Raw genomic sequence first — 22,839 nt, 5'->3', positions numbered from 1 at the left:
ATTTTTTTTATCCTGTTTTGCAAAAACGTACGTGAAACACACACCAAACTGTTCTCAAAGACAGCTTTGATATAGAAATATAGCTTAATTTGTAAAACCAAGAATTCAAATGAGTAAGATTAATTAGTTTCAGAATTAAAGATTAGGATATGTTTAAAACTGAAAATGGAGAGAGCAAGATACCTGCTTTGCTTGTGTTTGTTTTTTTTTTTTAAATTAAGAGCAGAGATAAAACACTTGTTAATTTCTCTAAACACTGCCAGAGATATTTCGGAACTAATGCCTTAAATTTCGTATGACTAAACTATGAAAGAATGATAAGATTCTGCAGAGGGGGAGGCCTTTGCACAGCTCTTCAAAACTTACCTTTACTAATGGCCTGAAAGACAAGAAACTTCTGTAAGAGGTACTGCATTTTCTGTGACTTAGATTATTCCAAGAGACTGAATTGAGGGGAAGGGGATTACTTAAGTCATTTTTTTTTTAAAAAAAGATCAAAATTAAAAGCTGAAAAGCTGAAATAAGGATTTATTTTTTTTATTCCTGTTGAAAACCAAGTGCACAGGAGGTCAAACTCTGCTAGCTATGGGTTTCTTTTGTGCCTCATTTGTGGAAAATTAGTTATGACCATCCCTAATTCAAGAACAAGATGAAAAGCTAATCACAAGCAGCTTAAAGGGAAGGCAGTATTATCACAATTAAAGCTTTCCAACAGTTGTTGAAGAAAACCTGGTCCTTGAGACAAGATTCATGGTCAACTAAACTATCAAGATTTACAGTTCTCCTCAGAATAACCTGACACAGAAATCATACAGGGCATGTATAGCCATCACATTCCTCTGGCACCTCTTGGTGTTTAGGATTAACAATGCCATCAGTGCAATCCTACCCACTCTCTCACACTAACAGTGCCCATGGAGAGTCTTCTCTAGCTTCCAGGAGGATCTGTGCAGAGGAATGGTCATCTGTTCACACTGCATGACCTAGCAGAGCCCAGAACACTGGCATCTCACTTTTTGGTTACGCAGAATACTAGCAGAGCAAACACCATCTTTTTCTCTAAAATCAAAAACTTGAGAGCATCTCCTATTTTCCCTCATGCCAAAGGGTTTCGTAAAAGAGAGATTTCCTTCTTCAAGAGCAAAAAGCTCCATGAACCATGCAGCTGCAACCTCCCCCATGAGTGCTCAAGACCCTAGAGAAGACTGAGCAGCCTAAAGGAAACAGGCTGATGAGGAAGATAACTCTCCAAATAGTCGTTTTTGTTTTGTTTTTTTTTAAGCCATAAAACATGATAGGAAATGGAAAAGAAGAGGCTTTCTGACTTAGAAGAATGAGATTATCTGGGAAAAAAAAAAGATAATATAATCCTGGAAGATAAAAATGGGCACAATAGGTATTTCAGAGGCTTGTATCATTGATGACCTTTACTCAACCTCTGCCTTTTCATAGTAGGAATGACCCCTCCTCCTACAAAACAGACTCACCACAGCCCTGCCAACCTTTTTTTTGGCAATGGAGACTGGTTTTGTTATCACATTGAAGAGGAAAGTGCAACTCAGAAGGGAGGCCTCTAGTGGCACCAGAAAGAATTGGGTGAGTAATACATTAAGTGTGCTTACAGTTCGCAAGCCAGACTAGAGAAGGTGGGAGTTTTTTTTAAAAGGTAGTAGTTTTTTGTGGGTTTTTGTTGTTTGTTTGGTTTTTCTTAAAAAAAAAAAAAAAAAAAGAAAGTACCTTACCTCTGGTTCAGACTTTACTTCTGATTTTGCTTGGCCCACTGGTGTGATTGTTTTAGCTTTCATCTCAGGCCTTCCCTGAGAGTTTCCGACAGCAGATACAGACTTGGTGGCAGACACTGTGCTGGTAATAGGTTTGACCTGAGCAGCTGGGGTAGAGGGTCGCCTGTTGTTACTCATTTCCATAGCATGTGATGGTGCTATTGGCAACTCACGCAAGTTACTATTTCTCGGAGCAGTTGACTGTAGCTGCTGATTTGGACGCTTGACAATATTTTGTGATGGTGTATTCTGAAAAGCAGAAAATTGAAAAATGCAGACTTTCATTACAAACCAGACTAAAGCGTTTCTTGTTTCACATTTTCATGATTCGGTTAATTGGGGGGGAAAAACGCTTTTCGAAGACGCACAATATTTTCAATGTGAAAAGAGAAATTATAGAAGTGAGAACATTTTAACAATGGTTTTATTTTTCTTTAATTAAAAGGAAAACTGAATCTCACTTAACATCTTTCTCAGAAATTTGCTTCACTGAGTGATTTATTTTCCTAATCAAAGCAATCAATTATTGTAAACTACAGTCATGTTGTCTCAGTGCTGCTTCAGACTGTTGTGCTACCCCAACCTACCGAGCAACAGAATACGCTGCACTGGAGCAAACTCCCAAGACATGAATAGCACTACCTGAACCAGAAAGCTTATTAGCACTGGTACAGAGAGGCCTTCAAACTGAAAGCCAGTGACAGAGAACTGTGCTCCCCCGTAATCACAGACTACGAGCAGCTTTAAAATCTTACTAAGCAAACCTATCGTCCAAAAAACCCTTTATTGCCAGTTCTTGGCCAACTGCATCATCTCTTACTGGACCCAGATCAAGAACAACACTGAAGACTGGAGGAGAAAATAAAAAGGGAAAGACACACATGGTATTTTTGGATGTAGGTTATAAAATGATCAAGGCAGAAAAGGAGCAAGAAATGGTGAAAGAAGGTGACAGAGAAGGATGGAATAAATGGGTCCGAGAAATGATGCTTGTGAGTTTTGAAACCTGTGTTTACATGCCTGTTACCCAAGCAAAACTATGCAAGGTAACACTGATGTATGTGGTACTTACATGCCTTGGCTTCATTGGACCCTGTCGTGGCTGACACTGCATCCTGTTGTTATTTGGCTGCTGCTGCGTGGCCTGCATATGAGGCCTGAACTGTGGTTGGTTCATGGGCATTAAAGGCTGTGGTGGCCCTTGGAGATGATGATGGTGCTGCTGCTGCTGCTGCTGGTGATGGTGTTGCTGCTGCTGCTGGTGATGGTGCTGCTGAGGCTGAGGTTGTGGCTGAGGCTGTAATGGAGGATGCAAGGGACCCTTCACATGAAGAGAAAGATTATTTGTTTTTAATTTCACGGTAATAAACTCCTGAAAGGTAGCTCCAGCCTCCCAAGTCCTCAAAACTTCTGTAAGCAGCCACGGAACCACAGAATCATCTAGGTTGGAAGGGACCTTTCAGATCATAGTCCAACCATCAACCTAACACTGCCAAAACCATCACTAAACCATATCGCTAAGAACCACATCTTCCCATCTTTTAAATAGCTTCAGGGATGGATATTCCACAACTTCCCTGGGCAGCCTGTTGACTATTGACAACTATTTTGGTGTAGAAATTTTTCCTAATATCCAATCTAAACATCCCCAGGCACAACTTGAGGCCATTTCCTCTTGTCCTATTACCTCTTATCTGGGAGAACAGACTGACCCCCACCTCCCTACAACCTCCTTTCAGGTATCTGTGGAGAGCGAGAAGGTCTCCCCTCAGCCTCCTTTTCTCCAGGCTGAACAACCCCAGCTCCCTCAGCCGCTCCTCATCAGACTTGTTCTCCAGACCCCTCAATCAGCTTCGCTGCCCTTCTCTGGACACTCTCCAGAATCTCAGTGTCTTCCTCGTAGGGAGGGGCCCAAAACTGGACACAGTATTCGAGGTGGGGCCTCACCAGTGCTGAGTACAGGGGGACGATCACTTCCCTAGTCCTCCTCACCACACTATTCCTGATACAGGAATACAACTATGGACCAGGCTAAACAAAAAACAGATTAACAGAAGCTGTGCACAGTAGTTCTACATGTAAACCAGTGTAAGTCAGCAGCTGATGTGGAAGAAGAAAGATGTAAGGCGTCCCGCCCTTCGTCTCCTTTTCTAATGACTTTTAAACTGGTTGGGGTTTTGGCGTTGGTTTGTCGGATATTTTTTTTCCCCCTGTTCAAAACACCGACACCATGAAAAGACGCACGAAGCGCCCTCCACGTCCCCAAAACGTTTACCCGCTTCAAGCTGCGATTCAGGAGGTCCCCGGCTCCCTGCCGGGCTCCGCAGCCGAGCGGCAGAGGGCGCTCCCGCCCCGCCGCTCACCCCGCCGGGGCCGGGGCCGTACCTGCATGCTGGGCTGGGTGTGGGCGGCGAGGAAGGGCTGTCCCGGAGCCTGCAGGAACTGCTGTCGGGGAGGGATGAAGGGCCGCGGGTTGGCCGAACCCGGCTGGTTGAAGTGGAGAATCCCCACAGGACCCTGAGGCTGCATGTTGGGGCGCACCGGCCGCTCCCGGGGAAACACGGGCTGTTGTCCCTGCTGGTTAAACGCTGGCCCGGGCTGGCTGAATGGCATCGGGTTTTGGGTTGGGACGGGATGGGCGCTGTTAAGAAGAGGGGGAGGTGGCGGCGGTGGTGGGCTCCGCTGCTCAAACAAGTGATGGCTCGGAAACCTCGGATCTGTGGGAATCAGGGGTAAGCGATTAAATGACAACCCACCCGGGACACAAAATACACTTCCGAAACTTAAAGCTCAATTCTGATTTGGAAAAGCAAGCTGAAATTTGTCAAGAGCAAAATTGTATGGGACGTTTTAATTTTAAGAGCTAACTACCCTCAAGGTTATGTTTCTCTCACTTCTGTCACTTGTGTATAAAAGGAATTGATGCTTGAAAGACCAGCACAGCTGGTAATTCGCTGGAATTAGCAATACCTTTTAGAAATTCTACTTTAATGAAATCAATGAAGGATTCCAGGGATTACAGTTTATACCACACAAGAACTCATAAAAAGTTGATACCATTTGCTGACCAGATACTTAACTAATTTTTACTAATTTGTGTGCGAAAGTGTCTATGAGATATATTATATATATGTATATTACATATATATGGTATATACATATATCTATATATGCACACTACACATGCACTTACTATCTGTTTGCTATGCTGTATCATATTTTAGCTAATTTCTTACAGTACATATACACAGATTTCTTACAGTACACAAAGTCCAGACAGTTTAAACAGTTACTAGTGGAAACCAAAGCATATGGAGAGTACTAGTTATCTAAAATGTAACTAATCACAACAACTTTATTGCAACAATCACTTAGATACTAATTTTATTTTGTATCTGTATAAACTGATTGTATGATTGATGGTAGTTACAGATGGAGAGACACAAGATTACATCAAGGAAGTAAAAAGATACCAGACCACCACAATTTTTGGCATGTACTAGTCTGGCTACATCAAAAAGGATCTTCTGGTCTTCAGGCTCTTCTGAACACTTCCATGTTATTATATGATGCACACACTACAAGAAGTGGAATTTTTATGTTAATGGCAATGCAAACGCTTACCTGCTATGAAGAAAGGATCTCTTTCCTGAGGAGGTGGAGGAGGGAGTGGTGGTGGTGGTGGCGGTGGCCCTCTCCACTGGTCCTGGATTGGCAGCCTTGGGGCTTGGGTGAAGTTGGTGGGAACTGGTCCAGGCGTATGCTGCTGAAAGTCTGGAGGGCCCTATTTAATAAGGCAGAACTAAGATTAAGGCTACCATCCAGGAATTCTCCTATTGCCTGCTATAACTTTTTTCTCTTAAAAATACAATTGCTTTATGAGTTCCCTTTTATCATCTGTACAAATTGGCAGCCCTTACTGAGTCATTCTTTCACAATGGAAGAGATATTAAACCCGAGCGCAGTATCTTGAAATGAATTCACGATGTTTTAATAATCACTAGCACCGCAGGAATGCCATTTCTTCTCAAGCTTATTGAAATCCATGCAATTATTGACCTTCTTTCCCATTAATCCAAAAAAATCTGAATGTCTACTTTAGAAGACATTCTTGACATTTATCTTCTTAAACCGAGCTATTTTTTGCCATCAATTTAGTACAATGTAAGCTACAAAAGTGAAGCAGCTTTACTTAAAAAAAAAAAAAGGGGGGGGGGAGACAATTTATGGTATCCAGAAAATTAAAGAAATCATCTTTCAAAAAGAAATAACAGGAGAGTAACACTTCTGCCTACTCACGGCTTACCATCTGAAAGCTTAAGAAAGACTGCAACATTATCTTTCCTCCAGTAAGTTTTTTTTAAATGTAAAGTGAGCATATTGCTTGGATGTTAATCCAAGCACAGAACTTAGCAGAAGCCACACTTAATTGAGTAATTCACACTAGTATCATTTTTTCTTTTACATGAAAAGTTGACAAAGTATGTTGGCAGCCTCTGAAAACCAAAGAAGCTATGCCTCACATAAATCATCGTATTAACAAACATTTCCTTATTATGTGTAAGTCGAGTAAGTAATGAAAATAATCTAAGAACATCCTTGTTCTCCTCTTTTATGAAGATCCTGAAGTGAGTGGTAGCATCTATTCTGTCTGTCTGATGCTCGTCTTAAAGCTTAAAACTTGCCATTGCTGATGACAAGCTTCCCGAAACGGGTTTCAGACCAAACACGCTCTGCTAGACTGAAACATGGTCATCAGCAAAGGACCAAACTTTTTTGTGGTGGCTTATCATTTATCTATTAAACTGCCCTCGCCAACAGATGCGCAGTCTCACTCTCCCCTATTTGTACTGCAAAAATACTAGCGTTTTAGGAAAAGAATTTCTAACAGAGCAAAAATAGGTATTTGCCCTGCAAACTGAAGTCTACTCACTACTCAAGTAGCACAAGACAAAGCAGCTTCACCCCCTTCTACCAGCACGATACAGCTGTGATTGGCAAGGCCGAAAGGAGCAGGTGAGAGGCACTGAGGATCACAGCCATTATTAAATCTGTGGCTGCCTTGAAAACACCCAAACATGGGCATGTGAGATACTAAGACCTCTTATTTGGAAGCAAGACTGTGACTACTTATTTTATGTCATTATACAGTCATCAACTGTAAATACTTTATCATTCCTAGAGATTAAAGGGTCTATATCCCATTGCCAGTGCGCCGAGTCAGCCAGTCTCCTGTGGGTATTTCATTTAGTGGAAAGACATTATATTACACTCAAGCATGACAGTCCTCGGAACATACACACTGTTTGTAGGAGGAGCTGCTACAATTCTGCAAGTGAACAGTTACCAACGCAAAATATTCTTGCCACCTCGGAAGAGACTAACACCTTTGAATTTCACAAGACATCTGCAAACAGCAGCAGCCGGAGGAAGAGGGAGCTATTTCAGAGGGAGAAAGTGACATTTATTTGTCCCATCAAAATCTGTTCAGGTTTAGCTGAACAAGGCTGTTCACCTGCATTGCCCTTCCCTGGTGTCGAGCAGGACAGCGCTGGCCGACTGCCAAAAGAGCAACTGAACACAAACCTTGAGGATCCTGACCCTTCGCTCCCAAAACGCGCCTTTACCATCACTGCACGCAGGAGCTGCCAGAGGTGCTTTCAAACTAAGGTTAAATGCTTTCCCTCATCTTGGAAGCCTTGGTGATAAAAGCCTATTTCTCAAAGCACTGCTCTTACAGCCATCCTAAGGAATACACAGCGCTGCCACAAGCCCCACGGCCTCGAGGGAGGCACCCAGCAAACCGACTGACATTTAGCTATTTAGTTATTAGTTTATCACTGGATAATGCATAAGGTCATTGCAACAGAAGCAGGGGAGAAACCAGTTCATCAGGGCCGTTTCACACAAGATGGTCTTTATCTTGCATCTTATTTACAGCACGTAGTCACATGAGTGTATCGCACCTGGGGAAAGAAAGCGGTCTCAACAGCCAGCCTGCTTTTTCCTATTTTCAGAGAGCTTGACTTGGAAGCTCTGAAATTCTCCCTGTATTTTTCTCTAGACACAGTGTATGCCTACACAGATTGTAGTTATTTCTAAAATAGCCAGCAAAAAACAAATTATGTGGGAACTTACTGAAACCTGGGCTAATAAAGTGTAAGTATCACTTATTTGCCACCCGAGCTGAAGAACTGGCAGCAGTACTGATCTGGCTGGGCTTGTTTCCAAGCACCAAATGGCACTGCAGTGACCGTAGTCACCTCTACCTGTTTCTTCCAAACTCGACATATTCTGCCCTGGTAGAGGTAACAGATCCTTATCAGTCTCTCCCCTCGCTCCCAAACTTCAGTTTCAGCTTGAGGTTATGAAATACAGGCTTAGGCTACAAAATAAACAGGCATCTCCACTTCTATGACTGAGTTTGTAACCCAGGCTCAGGCGTCTTGTCCAATATTAATTCTTTGTCTAATTCACCTGTTCTCCTCATCCTGCTTGCTCTTCAGATACTTTCTCTCATCCCCACCACATCTTTCACTTTGCCCAGTGGTTCCTAACCCCAGCTAGTGGTTCTGAACCCCCATCCAGTTTCCCAGCTCCCTGACTCCAAGCTGGTGGTCTTGTCTTGTGGCAGCTGGTCAGGAGCTCCGATTTACCCAACCCAGCCCCTGCCTTTCTTGCCCGTACACTTACTCCAGCCAATTTCCCCTCTTCTTCTTGCCAGGGAATGAAAAGTAAATGAGAGCGCAGTTTGAAAAAGATCCTCTACTTGTATTTTAAATAAACACTTCTTCATACCAGCTCTCCCTCTGCTGCCAACCCCATACCCTTGTTGTTATGCCCAGATATACCTCATCCCAAAGCAGCCCTGAATTGCAAATGCATGGAAAGTGCTGTTGAATTTCACACAGCTCTTACATACTCAAACATCGTCAGTGCAGTCAAACTCAATTTTCTGCCTTGAAAAATTGAGCAATAATAAAACATTCATAAATAACTCACTTGGGCATATCAGTATTTTGCCACCATTTCAATCTTGGAATGCCACCAATTCGATCTTCGGAAAATTTCAACCAAAATGGTTGAAATCAAGGCAGAAAAACAGCACATCTTGGTTCAAACCACTGAAGTCTGGAAGCAGCACACACACTGAGAGCAGCTCTATATTTCCCATCATAAGGAAACTTTAAACCCTTAGGAAATAAGCTTTAGTTAAGTTTTTGAACTGAGTAAGACAAAGTTATTTCACATCTACGAAAGGTCACACTTCAAAAAAAATAACATTATAGTTTACTTACCAAAAAAAATTACAGAAACCAATAACCAGCAAGATAATTTATTGTTAAAAATATAAGCAATGCTGATTTCAAGCTCCCTTCAGTACCAAAGGTGTCCATTTGGCTTAATTTAAACAGCAAATATTTACTGTCCTGTAAGTACTTTCACCGATTTTAAGATAAGGTAATAGTTATCCAAAACTCCCAACAAATGCCCACCAAGATACACTGAGAAAATAGGGTTTTGCCCTCGTTTTAGTAGTGGTATATTTCATACAATTATATTCCACAATAGAAGTTTGGGTCAAAATAACTCCAACGCAGTCCAACAAAATCAGAGGGAGAAGGAAATATCTGAAGTTTGCAACTCTTCTTATAGGCCTGTCTCCTTTTTCTATCCCCCACAGTTAAGAATTCTGGGGTTTTTTTTTCCACTTGCTTCTGGAGTAAGATTCCAGTTAAACTTTGAGGCTGAGAAGTTTTTAAAGGTAACAAATGTTTTCTAGTCCTAAATCCAACCCCCCTTCTCCATTTTTTGTTTAAACTAACATGAAGATCCTTTCTATAGCCTGCAAGGAACATGAGTTGTCCCTCACCGTCAAGATTCGTTAGTGCCGAAACAATGACGCTTCCTGCCAGAGCACTTTCTCCAGGCACAATGGAACAGAGGGCTGGGGTTTCGAAATCTAAAAGTTTCAAAAATGGCAAAACTACAGAAGTACGGCTGATATAAATCACACAGCAGCAGAGCTGCATGCTATACAGATAACTGGGTAGCACTAAGAAATACCTACTTATTTGATCACTGAGCAGGTTTTAACTTTACGTATATGACATTTTGCACAACTACTAAAATATGACTGATCACATTTCTTGGCTGATAACCAAAGGCCAATCATACAAAGTTAATTGCAAAGACATTTGTTATTTGCTGAAAAACGAACTACCAATATTTGCCTCTAAAAAAAGAAAAAATAAATTAGTCTGATTCTTTTCCTTCTAACATCCATAAAAAAAGACTGACCTCCACTTTTTCCTCTAAACAAGCTTTGCTTCTACTATCCCTAAAGAGCGAAATGAAAATCTGCCCTAAACTACAGAAACATGTGTAGGGGGAAGCTTGTATTTTCAGATTTTACACTGGTGAGATTTTTCTTCTGAAAAAGTTTTCAGGACAATTCCAACAGGAGTTTGATCGTGTGATAGATTAATTTTATACAGTACATGTGAAACTAAAACTCTAAGGTTCAGCCAGAGCTGCTTACTATCAGACACAAATGCACTTTTTTTTTTTAGTAAGAAAGTATGTAAACTACAGTGGATATATTTTTTTAAGTTATGAGGTAGTTGTCTATTATTCTGAAATTTTAAGAGGGGATTATTTTACCATTAATGTTGAACTCTACATTCAGCAAGTATTTGCTGCTAATAACCCTCAAGTGCCCTCCGGAATTTTGTAGAAAAGACCATGCAGAGCTATTTAACTTCAAAAATTAATGAAGAGCAGGTGCAAAAGACAGTTTTCATAATGGTCCATTTTTGATAAAATAAGCATACTGTAACATAGATGCATAATAAATTTTTATATGCACAGTAGTTATTCCCATTTTTCATGGTTTTGCTATCTGGACAGTTTCAAATTACAACCAACTATTCAGTACAAGCATCAACTAAAACTCCCTACAAAAAAATATTTTTAGCTATTACTTCACCATTATTAAATCTTTTAGGAAACTTCCCTACTTAATAAATCTCAACACTCTTCAAAATACCTGTTTTCAAGTTAACAGGTTTCAACCTAACAGGAGACAGAATTGCAAATTCCTATGACCAGCCAAGGCTGCATGATTCTACTTTTCAGTCCAACATTCGGGCCAACTGTGACACTGAGGAAAAGGACAAGATATTTGTGTGCCTTTCCAGCGACATCCCATAATGCTGGTTCACATTCATACAGAAATGGTTACAAAGACTAAGCTACCAAATGTCCATATGAGAAAGACCCAGCAGAGCACGTATGGTAAATTTTTGGAGGAGTCTTCTCCCCTTCTCATCATTATTGCGTTATATAGTAGCATTATTATTGATTCAGTATCCTTAACATTGATTATTTAGCATCATTATCATACTGATTACTTCATACAGTGCACCAAATTGCAAGGAAAGACTCCTAAAATGGAATTTTTAGCTCGATTTAAAGCTAGTTGCACAACGAGCACATCAGCAAACAGCAGATGATGTGAAGCAGGGATGTACCCATCAACAGCAGATGACCTGAAGCAGACAGGTACCTGTCATGCCACAGCCTGGCCTCAAAGTCCTTAACCAACAGACACATGCTCCTTCACAAAACTGCAACCGCTTCAGCACTGTAGTCCCTTCTAAACCACTACCTGCAGCCCTGGTGTTAGTATTTCAAAGACCTGAGAGAGAAGTTGTAATTTTGGAAGGCCGGAGGGCTCTCGAGCAGCCTCTCAGCAAGGCTCTGTGGGCTGCACGGGGACACAGCTCTGCCCATCCTCTTTTCTTCTGTGAAAACATGGCAACATCTAAACACCAAAAGCAAGGTACTGAGCAGCAAGATTTTTCTTAAACTACCAAAGAAAGTAATTTTTGGTCTGTACTTTTTCCTGGTTTTAAGCATGTTCAACTATCATTTCATTTATCTTTGTGTAATTTGACTTCGAAAATTCTTACATACCATCTCTTTTGGAATACAAGAACTGAGGTCTAGAAGGAAATTACACTGGAAATAGGGTTCTGTGCGGATTTCCAAAGAGACCACAACCACAGACATTTTAGAAATACTTCAAAGGAAGAGATAAGAGCACACTGAAGTGCTACTGACAGGTATTTTATTGTCTTAAACCTTTAATTTTGTGAAATTTACTCTGACAAAGAAAAAAAAAGTACCCACTCTTCTTCCCACACACACTATAATTTACAGCACCTCAGACTGACATTTTTATACAATTCCACATGCCTGCAGGTTGTACAATTTCCCCTTTTACTAACTTCCATTATTCAATATAGCTAAGGCATAACTTACACCTTATCAATCACTTTTGGAAAAAAAATGCAACGCAAACTTGTGTCTACAATTCATTAGAGTTGTGAATAGCTCATTGAACATGACTTTCACACACTCAGGCAATCCCACCTTCTGAAAGAACACGAGATAAGGTTACTTTAATCCTTTCAAAGAACTGCACTATTTTGCCTTCCTTTTATCCCTTTAAATATCCTTCCTAGTTAAGAAATTAACATTCTCTCTCATACAATTCTTACACAAATTGTACTTTTACTTTTCCGCATCTCTTGTTAATTACATGATGTTATCTCCAATAATCTATTCATGAAGCACAGATAACTTTGGTTACCAATAAAAGGGAAAACTTAGCATAAATTGCTTAGCACAAAGTTAATCTTATAAAGCAAGGAATAAAGAGGATCTAACAGCTATTATATGACTTATCAGCTTCTCTAAAAGGGTCACTCTACTTTTTTTTCATGAGACTAATTAAATACCTTAACAATGTCATTGAAACTTCATGAATCTTTCAATAAAATACAGCCTGCCTCTACAACATGTTTTCATTTATTAATCTCACTTAAAATGCAAAGAGCTAGGAGAACCCCATTGACAGTTAAGCAGGGCCACTCAGTTAATTCTTCTTATATGGTTTAAATGCAAAGAATAATGACCACTATAACCTATGACAATTAAAACTATAGCCATCTGTCACAAGATGTTAATCCTCTTATTTCAGCAGCTACTAGACTTTTTGAAAAGCTTTCCCAAAATGCCTACCTTCTGGTGCAAGGAATTGACTTTTCGTCCTCTTGTGTAGGAAGCCCTGCATCATATATCTTGGATATGGTTCAAAAATTTGCAAGTAGAAATGTACATATCCCACAAACCACGGCTCTTCCCTTTCAAGTTTCATAGTATTCTCATTTATGGTGCACAGCATACAGAAAGGGAATGATTCATTGAAATTTTATAATAAAACTTATTTTTTTATTTCCTTAAATACAGTCTAAATGACTCAGTAGTGTCCCTACGATGACTAAGACAATCACGTAATTCCATGATGTGAATTACTTTCCATCAATGCAAACTAAAACCTAACAAGCACCATGATTTTCCCAATGGATTTATTATTTTAAGACGATCTTATATAAAAATTCATGCCTTAAATACATTTCAATCAAGGACAAAAATTAAAGTTCAGAGTAATCATAAAACTCAAGACAATGATTGTATGCTACCCACACATGAATCCTTTCAAAGCTTCTGGAATATATTTTCTGAGGGGAAAACGCAAGGAGAGAGCAAGTGCTGGTTCAAGTATGTGGACTGCACAGATCCTAGTAATACAGGCAGACTGAGTCTGAGTGAACAGGTTGATATTTTCCTCAATTGAGTTGAAAGTAATTTTTAATATAACGTTCCACATAACTTGGATGAGCTTCTTTTTGATAGTACACAACTCCAAGTGATAAGAAAGTGCGTTGTGGGGTTTAGCCACAAGTCCAGGTCACCTGGAAGAGAAATCTTCAATGCCTGATTTAACTGTTTAAGGTCCCAAAATAGAGTTCACTCATTGTGGAAAAGCAGTACAAGCAAGGAGAGAAAGGCATGGAATCCCTTGTTATTTAATCTAACTCATGATCAAATAGCTAAAATAAGGACACAGGCACTACAGAAAAAGATGGTACTCCCAGCATACTAAAACAATCCCAAACCAGTTTGATAAAAGCTAAAAATTAGTTTAATTGTTTATTAAAAGTATCCCTTTTCAGCAAGTTTCAGGGCAACCCCCCCTAATACATCAAGCAGGGACATATTCATATTGCAAATGGGGAAAAAATACTTCCCACTTCAGTGTGTTTCTCTGAGAAGCAACAAAGCAGAATGGCCCACAACCGTCCAGTTCTACACAGAAGGATTCACAGGTTTCTCGAACCTCCACCTCCTCTACCATCGAGGTATGTATGTTAGAAAAGGAAAACCTCCAGGACAAATGGGCCCATTCAAGAACAATTGTCAGAAAACACTCCTAAATGCAATGCAGGCCTAGGAAATGTATTGTTAACTAAATCCCAACTCTAGCTTTAAATCTCTAACAGCGCTGATGTGCAGAAAAACCACGCTCCCACCCATCTGGTCTGTATGGATGAAGGAAGCGTGTCTCCGGCAAGCAGAGACAAGCCATAATAAGAAACAGTGTCACAGAAAAGTTATAGCAGCCTGCACGGCCTGAAGGAAGAGTAAACCCCAAACTCTTGGATTCGAACACAAACCTAAGTAATTTCTTAAGCAGATATTTTAAACTAATTTGTCTGGAAGATTTAGTTTCACTTTAGTGTGCAAGCCTCTTCAGGGGTGTGGTGTCGAAGAGCACGTCACCGTATTTGTTTGGTGGCCTCTAACTATTTAAAACTAAGTGCAATACAAATAGAAATTGGAGAAAGAGTATAAGAGACATTAATGCCATTTAGAATGACGAAGTCTCTCTTGAAAAAAGTGAACTTTAATATTAATTTTAAATATTAAAAATATTACATATTTTAAAAATTCATATTAAAATTTTTAATAGTTTTATTTAAAGACAATGAAACCCTTCTGCATATTTTTTGTGCTGAAAGCTAACAGTTTTAGGGATGTATAAAAAAATTAGGGATTCAAAAGTTCTGGACTGCCTCTGCTTTCAGAGCTAATGAGATAAAACATCTAACAAAATTCATACCTCATCCTTGGACTTACCAGAGACTGCTCCCCGGAAATATTATTACGGTGTTTATTGACCTAGTGTATCTTGGTGACCTGCACATCACTAACGATTACAAACAACTCTGAGGTCAGAACTAAACTGGATCACGAATATCAAATTCAGGATTTCTACATTACACTCCAAGCTTGAAGGTGCAGTTAAGGTTAATTTAAAAACAATCTGAGAACCTCAAAGATAAATACACATGACTTGGGGATGATGCTTCTCCCTTCATCAAAAAATGCTCAGATTGCTACTGAAAAAGTCAAGAAGCAGCCAGCTTTATCAAAGACAAATATTAGAATTGCTGCTAACCTGGACTTTCAGCTGTATTGGAAAATGACAGTTCAGACCTAACTATTTAGTGGTTGAATTACCCAATTCCTGATTTTTAATTCTGGACGGAAATCTCATTTTTGAGATATTTTACACATCTGTGACCTTGCAAACACATTCACGTGAGAACTTTACATACCCAGAGCTCCAAATGTGCCTATAGGTACTACTCATGTGCTGCGTACAAAGGCCTGAACGTATTTTCCTTTTTGAGTATCCAATAGTCATCCCATAATATTCCTCTAGACCACCTCATTTTATTGTAAACAGTAGCATGACACTGTTTTATAATGAATGAAGCACTTTCTTCTTTCATTCTAAAGAATTAGCAATAACCGAAGGTGTAGAAGATAAACACATATATATATATATTTGTATTGTGATGACACAAATGTACTGAATTATCTTTTGAAAGAATGTTTTCTCATCTCGGTGAAAATAGCTTAAGAGAACTATACTATCACCTAGGACTCTGTAATATTATGATAAACATATTTTAGTTCTCCATTTGGTGTTTAAACACCAGATTACACTTACTACATTGTAGTAGGAAGTCAATTGTATATTTTAATTGTATTTCTTTATGTCTTGAATTCTGCAAAGTATCTCTTTAACAGTGCCTAATTAATGGCTAAATAGCTGTATGTGTAATACTTTTTCCACTTTGCCTTGATAAAAATTTGTGCTTAGCTTACATGACTTAAACTTCACGTTTCATTCATGTAATTATATCAAAAAACAACGTACACACCTATATATAAGAAAATATATCTAAATAAAAACTTTCTTACTGTGAGGGTGACCGAGCAGTGGCACAGGTTGCCCAGAGTATTTGCGGACTTTCCATCCTTGGAGATATTCAAAAGCCATCTGGACACAGTCCTGGGCAACCAGCTCTAGGTGGCCCTGCTTGAGCAGGGGGGTGGACAAGATGACCTCCAGAGGTCCCTGCCAACCCCAGCCATTCTGTGATTCTGTATGTAGCAGGTACTAAAACTGAGACTGAGGAAAATCTAGCATCGTTAACACAGAAGAAAAAAAAATAATAATTCTACAACTCTGGTTTCCTTGGCAGTGCTAAACAGCAATCACTTAACAAAAAGGTAAATGACAATAACTATAAAATATAAATGCACAAGTTTCATTTTACTATCTACAGAGCATGTGCACTGGAGCTAGCATGACAAGTTAAGGGGTTACTGTATTTAGAAACCATCTATTTCTCTCTTATTTAATAGCTGTTACCATCATGTTTAGCTGCTGCTGCTCCTCCTGCAGATGGGAATTCATTGATATGATTAAATTTGATGGTATGATAATGTATGGTAATCGTGATTAATCAGAAGCCCACTAGCAAATGGAGGATGTTGGGTATTATGTCACCTGCATTTTAAACTGCATTCCCTCTATGCCAGCCTGACAATATTTGACAGCTGGAGGGATCTCATGCTGCATCTGCTCGCTACTACTTATAGATCTGATAAGAGAAAGTGCCCATCATTCCGTCACTATCTTAAGTGCTGTAATTATAGGGCTTTGCAGTCAAGTTGTGAAAACAGTAAGTGTTAAAAACGAAAGCTTTTTGGTAGCTGCTGAACAAGCTCCGTCTCACATCTGCAAGGGCTATAATCTGAAAGAAATGTAATTTGATGCAGCACTCTCATTCAAACATGATTTGCATGAAATGCTGTATAAAGCACTATCCAAGAAATGTCAATCAACACCACCTGATACCATGTATCCTGTTAAATGAAAACAAAATGCTTTCTACGCTACCTGTGATCTGCCACTGCTACACAGTAATAGAGTGAAAATTTCATTTACTGTTACTCATTATAGTAAAGCCATAGCTAAAGCAGAATAATTGTAAGGAAGTAGGAGAACCATTTTCACAAGTGGCTTTTTATTTCCATTAACAGCTTGTCGCCTACATACATACTGTTGCAAACATGTACTAGTTACTAAATATCAATTCTTACTAAATATCAGTTTAAAATAACTGCCTTACTCAGCTACAGGACTGTTTAAATTGTCCTTACTGTGAGTCCGTGAGAATACGAGCCAGAACCTCAGTAACAGTTGCTAAAATCCTTATTCACATGCAGCAACTCACAATCAAATTTGCAATAATGGAAAAAAAAAAAAATTACTCCCTGTTTGCATTTCCCACAGACACACACACGACTGCAAGTAGTTTTGTTCTCAAAAGCCCTGCAAATTTCTGCTTCTACATATGGCAAGAAATGTTTATATAAAGTCACACCCACAGACCAAGGTACACTGTAATACCATTAAACCAACCCAAGTTTGCTAAAACCGCCTTGTAGGCTGGCTGATCCAAGTCAGCCCAAGGAACGCTGTGGGGGAAAACTGTATTCTAATGTACCTTCTATAATTAATTTGTATAGCACTAATATATTGCTTGTCTAAAAGAAATGTTTCAAGCAAGTGGCAATGAAGGACAGCAACCTCTGTTTTGAGCACCTGTTTAAAACCCTCTCACAGATTAAGGCATAAAGAAGTGTTTAAAAACAGTGTCTGAATTACAAACAACACCTGAAAGCTCAGAATTCATCAAACTGAAGTTTTCGAAATGGTGAAAAAAAATGAGGCAAATCTAATTGATTGCCTTTCACAGCATCCATTTAAGAGAACACCTAATGTCTGGGAAATCAAGTGGAAGCATGTTGAGTAAGAATATAAAGAAAGTTTACCAAGGTTTTTGCAGTTTGAGGAAAAAAGAATAAAAAAAAAATCAAGTATTCTTTGGGATAAAGATGATTTTGAAAAGAAATTGTAAGCTAAGTTCCAAAACCAAATCATGTCAAAACCCCCTGGGAAGTGAAAAGACATGTGATGTAGAATATTTAGGGGCCCACAGACAAGGCACTCTATTAAAGTCTTATTTTTATGCTGAATAAAATGTAAATTATGTTATACAATTCAACTCTTTCAGACTCGAATTCTACAGTTATCTGAAAGGTACCCAAGTGCACTAAGGTGTCCGTATCAAGAGAGAAGTGTTGTACATTAAAAAATATCAACATCTTCCTGGCATAAATTAGTCAGGCAGCCACTGGTGCCACTTCAGCTTGTGCCTCACACCACACTTCAGACTATTCCGAACTTCAGCTCCGAAACTCACGTAGACCAAAGTTAATAAAATGTGTCCGTGGGATGGACACCTGCCCAGCTCACACCACGCCCAGGGGGTCCCGTTAAGGACAGCAGCTAAATCGGAATTTATCCATATTTCCTGAAAATTCTGCTGGCACAAGGCATACAGCGGCATTAACAGGCTCTGCTCTCTGCAGCAGTTTCAGAGAAGGATCAAGGGCAGAGACAGAGGGGGAATGGCCTCAGATCCAAGGAATTCCTCTCTTCTGCCTTGAGGAGCGTGAAGCAAGTTCTCCCCAACTTCCTCTTCGCTCCAAATGCCTCACTCCAGCCCCAAATTTGGATGCTGGGGATACCTCACGATTTCTGGCTGAAGAATGGCATGACAACATTCGTTCCACTTCTGTATCTCCTTAAAAAAATGCACCTATGGGACACATGAGTATTAATTCAGTGTTCCTTAAGTTAAATAAATGATGTTTGAAGCAAAAAGTCTTCATACTTTTTTTTTTCAGGCAAACACTGAAATACCGCAGACACAGAATGTGCTCGTGGACTCACATAAGGGATAAAAAGATCGGGACCATCAACTTAACTCCTAGTTTCATATTAAGTAATGGTCTGGCCTCTATAGTAGTCACTTAGCAGCAACCTACATATAAAGTGTTTAGAAACACCTCTTCCATTTTCTGTTTAATTTCTTTTCCCCTTGTTTTACCCCATCCTTCTTCACAGAAGGCAAGAGTTGAAAGAGAAATTATCCCAGCTAACAAACAATGGAGGACAAGAACCACGATGGTCCCTCTTGTGTAACAAGAAAAAACACAGGCTCCGTACCTGCACTGGGGCATCCACAAGAATTAATAATATCATCAGAAAACGTGGAGAATTCAGAAGACCCATACAACTAGCCTATGAATAAAGTCTTCTGTCACATTCCCATAAATGTATCAGTCCCCAAAGTAGACTGTCATTTGTGAAATGCCAACTGTGATGCAAGACAGGAAGTCAGAAAAAGGCATCTTAACCACTTTAAAGCAAGGGCAGATGATAACACAAGACCTTCAGAAGGACTCATGCCAAAGAGGTTATCTTAATCTGTTCTTTAAACAGATTATAGAATGCATGCGGTTGGCACTTTCACAGTTCCAGGTTAATTCAAATACCTGGAAAAATATTATCATCAACTATGCCTGAAAACTGGATTACTATCAACTACCTGAAGAGTACTGTGCAATTTAGACAAGCAGAGAAGCCTCCACAGAACTCAGGTCTTTAACTCCCAGTTACCACAAGTTCACCACGTTACTCAGCTGTAACATGCCTCAGATCCACTATTTATTCAGTCCTAATCAGTTGACCATAACTTTCAAACATCATTTACACTGTCACCTTGAATGCTTACGGAATAAGACACAGACAACTTCCTTGCTTGAGTCAAGATTACTGTAAATGTTAAAATAACACTAAGTAGGGACCACAGATTCACATCACTATATCCCTTCTAGTACTTCCTCTCTAAACATTGCAGGAGTTAAGCTTTAAGTAAGAAATAATTGAACAATGAGCCCTACCCTGAAATATTAAAACTTAGATTCAAGGTTAAGTTAATTTAATCAGTCCCAACTCCAAGCAGGTTCAATCCTGATCAGCATTACCCCGATTTAGTACTACATTATTTCTTGTAATTTAGAACTCGCACCAATATGCTAACATGCTCATTACAACTTTGTTGAACTCTCCAATTACATCCTTCAGCAGAAGGTTGTAAGAATTAACCATTACATGGTTACAAGGCACTTCATTAGCCCTAAATTAATAACACCTGGTTTCCAATGGATTTATGACTTGCAATTGATTAGCTCTGATTGAATCCCTTCCCATGTTCAGAGCACACACAGGGTCTCTGTGCTGAGAGGTTTCTCTCCTAGGTAAGACAGGGACTCAGAGGCAAATTTTCCTTCAGTTTAGCCCCTTTTAGGTCTCTCCTTACAAGAATTTCATTACCTTTAATGTTCCTACCTCTGCCACATTCAATCAAAATAGACCATCCAGTTCAAAATTAAAGGAGAAAGCAGGCTACAAATACTTAATTCTAACCCCGTAGTTTTTTAGAAACAAAGTGCTCAGAAAAATCAGTTGACTATTGTCCTTTGATTAGGCAATCCTAAAAACAAGAGCAAATTCAAGTTATTACACATCCAGAGATTCTTTCTACAATGAGAAAAAGGATGAATGAACTATAGTCTGGAATACTTCTTTGATCTTTTTCAAATGGCCTGTCAAAGTTGTCTAACCATTGCTATAAGTCAACATTTATACATAAACAAGTGAATTATAATGGCACAAAGGCATTTGACATGTAACAGAGCAAAAAAGGTAGTTCTGCAAGATAAAACGTTCAAGTCAAAAAGTAAATTTGTCTTCAGCTGAAGAGCTAACATACTACACTTAATAAAACAAACATGAGATATGTACACAGTGACACTTAATTCCTAATCCTTATATGAGTGATAACCTATGCAAAATTTATAAAGTACTTCATAAGGGAAGTCCATATTATAACCACTTTATAACTCAGTGAATCATGAAAATATTAAGTAACTTTCTCAGGGTCATATGGCAGGTTAAGAGCAAAAGTAGGGAAAAAAACCAAACCACACAGGGCAACCAAATCAAGGTACTGTATCCTCTGAGTTAAGAAGGAGGAGGAAAAAAGAAGCACAGTGACTCTTTGCCAGTGCATTGCTTACACAAAAAGGCATCAAGCAGCCATTTTTCCTTCAGGCAAAAGGAGCAAGAGTCTTACCAAAAACGTTCAGTCTATTTTATTTCTCTTTAAAAACTGTTGCATACAAGATTAGCTAGGTTTGCAGTACTTCTCAACTTGCAAAACCAAAAGTGAACAGAATTTACATCTAATTTCACAGTCAATTTAAAAAAAAAATAATTTCCAATTTTTCTACACTGACATAAACACACTTCAAAGATGTCAATTACAATGCCTTTACAGATACTCCTTGTCCTCCAATTTCTTTTTCATCCCAAATTGCGTTTATTGGCAAAGCAACTTACAGGCAAAGGAAAACAAATAAAAGATACTTGTTTTCATAAAAAAACCAATCAGAATTGTTTTTTAAATGTTAATAAGGTCTCCACATAATACTAAAGGCTGCTGAAGAAAACTATTTCCTCTGAAAAAACAAAATATTTTTTAATAGAATCTCAAGTTAAAGTGTTGATGATAAAATTGTATATAACACGAATTTACTTAATGAAACTGTGGTTTTACTGCTTAACCTTTTTATACCTCAGAGAAGAAACACGACAATTTAAAAACTCAGTTACTGTACAAAATATGGACATCACAATTCCTCAGCTTGATGTCTTGGTCAAAAAATATTCTGTGTCAAAACCAACCAGGTATGCACATGGCAATCAAAAGTCACAGCAGGTTTCTGTAATCTGCTTCTTTCAAATACATCTGATCTCTACACAAGTAATTTACTGTGTGATACCACACTGATGTTCACAAACATCTACTTTCCTTCTTCAACATCACACACATTAACAGAGGATCATTTTTGTGTTTTATGTATTTGGGAAACATAATATACGGGTCTTCGTTTGAAAATATTTAAGGCAATATTGCATGAACTTAATTTCCTTTCACTTATTTTGATACGCAGCAAACCACCTGAACTAAAAATTTAGGACAACAAAACTGAAATGATGAGAAAAGGTCTAGAGCACACACTTTCCCCTTCATAGAATTAAAAAAAATAATCAAGTGAAATTAGCAGCTAAGTGCCTTGTTTGTTTTAGAAGTTAGAAATGCAAGAGAAAACGCAAGGTCATGCAATGCCATTCACATTTTTATATAAAAAAAACATGAGGGCATTTAAATGCCTGAAGTAATGACAAAAATCACTGCCGATTTTTACAATAAATATATATTACTGATTTTTAAGCTTAGAGATTATTTCAAGTAGCCTTTTATTATATCAAATAAAATAAGGATTCTATTTATACAGAAAGAGTCAAGTAATAAAATGAAGCCCATATTCCTTAAGACAAGATGCATTCGCGCCTCTCCCACTGGAGAGACTGGTTCAACAATTTTACAGTTAAACAGAATTAATTCTACTCTCAAAAATCCATTGACCTTAAGCTTTTAACAAACATTTTCAACTGCAGAGTGTATTGTCAATATTTACAAATCCTTAAAATTATATTTCACTAGAACAGCTTTTATTTGCTATATTAATATTTCCTTGCAAATGTATGCTTATCCATATCAGAGAAGAAGAAACAGCTGCTACTCACAGGAAATCTCTGGGGTCCTACAGCAGGTCTTGGCTGGGCTGGAACTGGCAGCAAGGGCACTGAAACAAGAAGCACCTTTTAACACCATTTGTTTTACCTAACAGTTGTTGCTGTTATTTCCAAAAGCAGTTGCAGTAAGAACGACGATTAAAATCTGCTACGTTCACCCTCAAATGTCACAGTTCCTACAATTAACTTTAAGCAACCATTCCCTCCCCTGCAACA

The 22,839-nt window shown here is 38.8% G+C and overlaps 1 protein-coding gene across 9 annotated transcripts in view; it reads right to left on the bottom strand.

Annotated features, from left to right (window-relative positions):
* Positions 1 to 22,839, bottom strand: part of RBM33 (RNA binding motif protein 33) — a 102,144-nt gene that overhangs the window by 37,368 nt on the left and 41,937 nt on the right. For 8 of the 9 annotated variants that reach the window (XM_074574115.1, XM_074574117.1, XM_074574121.1 and 5 more), the window contains exons 10-14: positions 22,615 to 22,673; positions 5,406 to 5,565; positions 4,167 to 4,498; positions 2,854 to 3,102; positions 1,743 to 2,030 (exon numbers count right to left, since the gene is read on the bottom strand). In XM_074574115.1, the coding sequence (XP_074430216.1) occupies positions 1,743 to 2,030; positions 2,854 to 3,102; positions 4,167 to 4,498; positions 5,406 to 5,565; positions 22,615 to 22,673 (1,088 nt within the window). The remainder of the gene's footprint in view (positions 1 to 1,742; positions 2,031 to 2,853; positions 3,103 to 4,166; positions 4,499 to 5,405; positions 5,566 to 22,614; positions 22,674 to 22,839) is intronic. The other variant, XM_074574118.1, reaches the window with a different exon arrangement.

Source organism: Larus michahellis, chromosome 2 (genome assembly GCF_964199755.1).
Source record: "Larus michahellis chromosome 2, bLarMic1.1, whole genome shotgun sequence".
NCBI lineage: Eukaryota > Metazoa > Chordata > Aves > Charadriiformes > Laridae > Larus > Larus michahellis.
The sequence above is the reverse complement of the archived record's forward strand: the minus strand, read 5'-3'. Positions and strand labels throughout refer to the sequence as shown.